General features: G+C 51.4%; 1 protein-coding gene across 7 annotated transcripts in view; it reads right to left on the bottom strand.

Moving 5' to 3' along the window:
* Positions 1 to 1,911: 1,911 nt before the first annotated feature.
* STPG1 (sperm tail PG-rich repeat containing 1) overlaps positions 1,912 to 6,999 on the bottom strand; it is a gene marked incomplete at its 3' end in the record, with an annotated part of 41,536 nt that continues 36,448 nt past the window's right edge. For 5 of the 7 annotated variants that reach the window (XM_081054915.1, XM_081054917.1, XM_081054914.1 and 2 more), the window contains 2 exons: positions 5,090 to 5,280; positions 1,939 to 3,190 (listed from right to left, as the gene is read on the bottom strand). In XM_081054915.1, coding sequence (XP_080911041.1) covers positions 3,114 to 3,190; positions 5,090 to 5,280 — 268 coding nt within the window. Of the gene's footprint in view, positions 3,191 to 5,006; positions 5,281 to 6,999 lie in introns of those variants that run through there. The other 2 variants (XM_081054916.1, XM_081054913.1) reach the window with 2 other exon arrangements.

Here is a 6,999-nt window from a genome sequence, read left to right as displayed (position 1 = left end):
TTATTAAAACAACAGCAACAACATTGCATTTGAACTATGATTTATCTTGGCTTCTCTTAATTTTTGTGCCTGAGGCTAGTACCTCACTTGCCTAACCCCAGTCCTGACCCTGACTCCAGACAGGGCACTGGGAATTAGGACCATAGATGGATTGTCAGGGCTGGGAGGCACTTAGGGACATCCATGGTTTTCCAAACAAAACTTTTTTTTTTAATTTTGGTTCAGTCAAAAGTTTATGAGAAACCCTAATGTGTAAGTAGAGAAAAGCAGAGCTGCTATGACTGAAGTCTGGGAGGAGACTCCAGGGCTGCCTACTATCCCCTCATCCGCACTGTGGTGGCCTTTGAGACCCACCAATGAACCCTGAGGATCTAAAGATGATCGTTACAAATGACCCGTGTAGACCATGCCCCTTATTTTATAGCCAAAGTAACCTAGGTCTAGAGGTGGTAGTATGCTGGTAAGCCAGGGAAAAAAGGAGGGAGGGAGGGAGGGAGGGAGGAAGGAAGGAAGGAAGGAGGGAAGGAGGGAGGGAGGGAGGGAGGGAGGGAGGGAGGGAGGGAGGGAGGAAGGAAGGAAGGAAAGAAGGCCAGATGAAGAGTTGAACAATTAAGTGTATTTTTAGACCCTTGCTACTTTTAAGTGTGGTCCATGGACCAGCAGCACACCACCACCTGGGAGTGTGTAAGAAATGCTTATACCTAAAAGTGATGCAATGTTCTATGTCAATTATATCTCAATTTAAAAAAAAAAGAAAGAAAGAAAAAGAAATGCAGACCCTCAGGCCACACCCCAGACCCACAGAATCTGCCTCTTAACAAGCTCTCCAAGGGGTCTGCATGCACATTAACATTTGGAAAACACTTCATTAAACTCTCAGTGTATCCTAACCCTAAGGAGACACATTACAATCACGCTGAGGATGTGAATCAAAATACCAATGCCCAGGCCCTACCTCAGATCAATTAAATCAGAACGTTGAGGGTCGGGCCTGGGCCTGGAATAGCTCCCACGGGGATCCTAAGGTACAGGACAGCTGGGGCTTGAGAAGCACTGGGCTGGAGGGCACTGTGAGCAGCCTGTCACATCCTAACGGAGGCTGGATACAGTCAAGACCCTCTGAGCTCAGGGCCTCCGCTCCAGTCAACGTCTTCTGTAGAACATGGATTCTGAATGGCCCAGAGCAGCCCTACAGTTCTCTTCTCAGACTCTCCTCCTTTCCTGACCCCACTTCAAGGGGGATCCTTCTGGAGAGACAGTCTTCACCTGCCAGCGCTCAACCCAGCTGCCTTCTGGCCCCACCCCAGCCTCCGCCCACAGTGACCCCAGGGCCGGCTGCTTCTAGCCCATTGGCCGGCTAAGGTCCCCCAGGGCAAGAAAGACCTATAAACCAACCCCTGGGGGTCTGGCCTTATTGTGAAGAGTCTGGGGTCAAAGAAAGGTACAGCTGCAAGTGTCCGTTTTGAAAGTGTTTTCCAGAATGTCTAGCACCCAAGTGGACAACTCATGGCCTGCAGTAGAGTTTCTTTAGCCCAAATAAAAAATTTTAAATTGAAATATGGTTGTAAACATCTCAAATCAAGAGATTTCACATTTTAAAGATTTCCCAGATTCTGTGACAAATCTGCAGATCTGGCAACAGTTACCTGGAGCCATGTTGGGTGCCCCTTTAGACGGGCAGCAGCCTCAGCTCCTGGAGCCCCCACCCCGTTTCACTCTGTGCATTGTCTGCCCGCCCCTGGAAATGCTTGACCTGGAGCCCCCAGATTCTGATAAAACTCTTACTTGGAGGAGAAGGTAAATACCTGAGAGGACGGGAGCACAGGGGTCCTGCCTTTAGATCCCCTGCTCTTCCCCCAATGCTCCAGCCGCCTCCCATCTGTCCCAAAGCAATGGAGCACTCACGGGAATGTGAGGATCACCAAAAGGCCAGCTCTTGTGAGAAGCAAGAATTCAGTTTAATTGGGTATGTTATTCCATCCCTTTGTCTCATCCGCCGCTTCCTAAATGGAGACCCAATCAGCGGCCAGATCTGACATGAATTCCCAGAGAAAAGTCAGAGGAGGGAGCAAACGGGATGTGAGAGGCCTTATGGATGAGGGGAAGAGAGGGGAGACGGAATTGGAGAGCTCCACTTACAAAAGTGAAAGACAAAGTCAGTATTTGCGGAGGGAGGGGATGTGTGGTTACTTCTGTTTCCTCCTGGTTCTTTGGGAATCTTTTTCTCCTGCTGAGGGGAAATAGTTGGGCATACCAGACAAGATCCATTAAAAATTGTGTCAAACTTGAGTAGGAGGTCCGGGAGGGGACGCAGACCGGCCTGGGGAAGGGAAGAAGTTGAGGGAAAGTAAGAACCTGAAGGCTTGGGGGGGTTGTGTGGCTTCTGTGCCTCCCAGAACCTGTGTCCAGGGCTCTGGCCCTAGCAGGCTGTTGCCCACATCTGCTGCTGAATACAGGATCAATAAATGGCTGTGGCAGCCTCTCCTGAAGGTGGGTAATGAGCACAGGTGCCCACAGTGACTGGCTGCCATGCTTTTCCTGAGGGTGAGATGCGAAGGCTTACCTGGGGTCCAGGGACCCAGGCAACGCCCCTGTGTCACAAGTGCCTCTGGGCCTTCCCGGCTCTGGGCCTTCCTGGAACTTCAGGAAGAGTCTTGAAGCCGAGGCCAGAGGAACGGGACGTGGCTGGGCCACAGCCCTGTGATGTCCACCCTGCAGGTGCACTCTGGGCCCTGAGCCCTGGCTTGGCATCAGGCTCCCAGGCAGGACACTGCCCTCAGTGGCCTTTTCCCTGGAGCTGGGACTTCAGGAGCCGCTGGTGTCTGAGAGGAGGTGTGCAGAAGCCAGGCTGAACAGGTGCGTGGCGAAGCTACTGAGGGAGGCTCTGTGCACGCCTCATTTCCGCTCAGGAAACCACTGGCATCAGTGGGGAAGGGGGTCCAGTACCCAGGAGGCAGCTCAAGACCAGGACAAACGCAGCAGCCCAGTTGTAACAGCAGAGCTGTTGGGGTAGCAGAGCTGTTACACACAAAGTACGCGTTCTCTGAATGAACGCCCTGGGGACCCTGGGTCGGGCAGCCAGTGGCCAGGGCTCTCCCCACGCCCCTGTGAGATCACAACACGGGGATCCACTTCTTGTCCTCATTGTAAAGAAAAGACTGCTTTCCAGGGAATTCCGGCCTGTACGTGGCTGTGAGAAGACAGAGAGGCAGTATTAAGGGAGAAAAGGACAGTTACTGAGTCTCTTTTGTCCTACAACAGAGCTGGCAAAGCCAGTGGGACCCCTGTCCCAGACCCTGCATCTTACAAGTGGGGAGACAGAGAGAGCGAGGAACTGGCCCAAGTTTATCCGGCTCTTAACTGTCTAAGGTAGGACTCGAACTCTGGCTTCCCACCTTCTTTAACTCTTTTTCACTGCTTTAACAAAAGTTACAAAAGAGTTTTCTATGAAATTTGAAAAAAAAATATTGAGTAAAGCAACGCTATTAAAGAAGCAAGGTGTCAGCCTGGTGGGGTTTTGTTTTGATTTAGTTGAGAAATTTCTAGAAAAATGAAAGCCGTGACACTGCAGGTTCTTTAGGAGACCAGCAGCTGGGGACCACATAGGGCTTGGGAACCACAACCCCGGGGTGAACAGAAACTTTCATATTGATTTTTCATTTGGTTGATAAAGGTTGTACATGGCCTCTATTGGTTCCCTGGGAAGCTGCTGATGGGAGCACATGGCAGGCCAGGTAGCTCTGTACCCACTGGGAGCCAAGAAGGCAGATGTTTGCATGTGCTCGTGCCCCGGAGGCCCTCAGAGAAGGAAGCCCACCTTGGCCTAGGTGATCCTAGGAGCATTTACTTGCTTCACCTGAGCACAAGTTGCCTTGCACCGCACAGCACAGAGAAGACACAAAGAAAGCTCCTGGAGGACCGGGCCAGACAGGGTCCAACAAAGGTCCCCGCTGGTCCCCAGGCCTTCCGTGACCACCAGAGCTCACCACTCAGAGGGAGCGTTAGTACATTTGCTGCACCCACTCTGCCCGCACTGACCAGATGAACTCAAGGTCAAACCTCCGCCGTCTTGTTGGCTGGATTACATTTGCTAGGCTGAAGCTCTGAGAATGACTTTCTCCCTGTCCTGTGTACCATACATGCTACTCACCTGTGTGTTTGCAGGGGAAAGTGTCTCCCCCACCCACTGACGCCTCTGGGGACAAGCGCCAGGCCTAAGTCATCTTTGCCTTCCGAAAAAGTGAGCAGCATGTGAGCTCATTGAGAGACTGAATTTAACAGACCCGGCAGCCCCCTCAGTTCCGCCTTCCTCCTCCCAGGCCACCTGTCCACAAGCATGCCTGTTAATCCCCAGTTCCACCAGGTGTGGCCAATGTCAGGGGGTGGTAAATAGCTAAGGGGCTCTAGAGAGCTACAAATAGGTCAGGGGGTACAGAGACCAAGCATCAGAGTGAGTCTCTCATGCTAGTAGCCCTCAGGTAGATCCCAGAGGTAACAGGGTACCACTGCTGAAGCTCACCTGTGCAAAGGAAGTGGAACTAGACAGACAGCTTAAAAGAGCTGCCCCAGTGACCAGCTCCCGGCTTCTTCATGACAAACCAGGCACGGAAGGGAAATAGCCTGGCGCTCTGCCCTGCCCTCACGCACCGAGTGTCCGTGGACACCTTACTCCCCAGGTCGCCCCCCCCCCACCAAGTGACTCAGTCAGACTAGACCAGCTATTTTTAAGAACATGAACTTTTCGTGACAATCTGACGAAAGCCCCTTCCACCAGAAAACAATGTCTGCTGCTCCAAATCCGCAGACAACGTCAAGTCACAGACCCATCTCTGAGCCTGTGGGATGGCCCTTGCTTATGAATCCCTGGCGTGGATCATCTCTAAGAGCCCTTTCACCTTAAAAACAAAAACAAACAAACAAACAAACAAACCTTTCATACTCTGAAAGTGTAAGCTGGAAAGTTCTACGTCTACTCTAACCCCTGTAAAGTGCCTGGCAAACAGCCTCTAAATCAGTGGCATTTGATGGCCCCGGAATGAAAAACAATCCCAGATTTGGTTTTTACAGTCATTTAAAACAGCCCTCTGACCTGGGCCAGGGAGGTCCGGCTGGGCTGGCACCATTGTCCACCGGCCAGTGTTGGACACAAACGATGCACTGGAGATGAAACGCTTGGGGGGCCCCATGTAGTCCACGATTTCATACTGGCCTGGGCCCGGGAGAGGTGGCTTCGGGGGCAGCGGCAAAGGAAGGGCAGAGAAATTCAGGATGGGATTTCTCCTTCAGAAAAGATAAAATGTGAAGATGTCACTAAAGCACTCTGCTGGGGAAATGGTACTTGTTAGACATAGCCAACACCTACCCAGAGCCAAGTCGTCTGCAGGAGGGCTGGACATGGCCCAGGAGACCTGTTTCTTCTTCTGGCTCCACTGCTAGGGAGCTGGGGGCGCTGGGTCTCAGTTTCCTCTTCTGCAGAGTGGTGATCATAACAGTACCTACCTTATAGGCTTGTTGTCAGGGTTAAATGAGATCATACACCCAAAACATCACACTCAGGAGAGAGCCCAGCCCCAAGGGAGAGCTCAATACACATTGCTATTGAACTAATCAGAGATGACAGCATTTGTCTCATCGCCAACTCTGTTCGATTGGTAGCACCTGGCTGGAGCTCTGTGTAAAGAACTGAGAACGCTCGCCGGCTCCATGGGAAGAGCATTGGTGATCCACTTGTGATGTCTGCTATGGTCAGGGAAAGGAACGAGGCATCACGAATTCCAGGGAAAGGAAAGAGGCATCATGAATTGCAGGGATTTGCCGTCTCAAGACTAGGAGATCTCTAGAGGCCATTCCAGCATTGACATTCCAGAATCCTACCAAATATCTTCCAGGCAAAGCAGGATGTAGGAGTGTAAAATGCTGGGTTGGCAATTAAGAGATCTCTGTATAACACCACTTAACCTGTAATTGTTTATTTCAGGTCTGTCTCCCCCTCCTTCAGGAAAGGGGGTGTTTTATGTCTGGTATTGAGAGAATAAATGAAAGAGAAATGGAACCTGTACTTGAGCCCTAGATAGCTAGTCACTGATTCACTCTGGGCCTCAGTCTAGACCATCTGTAAAATGAGGGGGGCTGGGCATGATGAACTCTAAGGTCCTTTCCAGTTGTGACCTTCTATCAAGCCTTGATTCAAAGATGTCCACTGGGTTGCCCAGGGAATTCTGGGACTGTGTGGGAATCTCGCTACTCTCCTGGCCATGCAATAGAAGGGCTGCCTACTTCTGCCTCGTACCTGCAGCTTCTCTGAAGGTCTCTCACCAAAAGGGAAGAGAAAGTTCTCAGAGCACTGAACAGCTATAGGAGAGTCACCCCAGCCTCAAGCCAACCCATCCGAGCTGAGGAGGGGACTGGGATTCCTGGCCGCTGAACTCTGCTGCCCTTTGGCCAGCATCTCCTGAAGCAGAGGTGTTATTAAACTCAGAGCGCTAGAGGGGGCCTAGAGACGTCTTATCCAACCTCTTTATTTTGCTAAAGAAGTTGGTGGCCAGAGAAAGCAAGTCACCCGAAGTGCATGGCAGTGGCACTGCAGTACTAGAACTCAAGTCTCAGGTGCCTGGCAATTTGGGGAAGGCATCATGGCAGAGGGGAATTTTTGAGTTTTAGTCACGCAGACCTGAGTCTGAATTCTAGTCATGCCACTCACTGGCTGTGAGACCTCAGACAAGTCCCCTGACCGCTCTGTACCTGCAGCAAGGAGCAATAACACCCACTCTTTACAAAGGACCTGATGGAGAAAAGGCATACAAGGCATCTAACATGTGCCAGCACATAGTAAGTGCTCAATAAAAGTATCGTTCTTATTCTTGTGATCCCTGCAGCACCACGGCCTGCTGCTCGGTCTCAGACGAGCAACCCAGCCTCAAGGAAGGGGGATCAAGGGGCCTCCCTCACACAGAGTCACCCTGAGGCAGGGTGGATACTTCCACTGCCAGGGGAGGCCAT

Source organism: Rhinolophus hipposideros, assembly GCF_964194185.1.
Source record: "Rhinolophus hipposideros genome assembly, chromosome: 8".
Classification (NCBI taxonomy): Eukaryota; Metazoa; Chordata; class Mammalia; order Chiroptera; family Rhinolophidae; genus Rhinolophus; species Rhinolophus hipposideros.
This window is presented reverse-complemented; position numbering and strand designations above follow the sequence as displayed.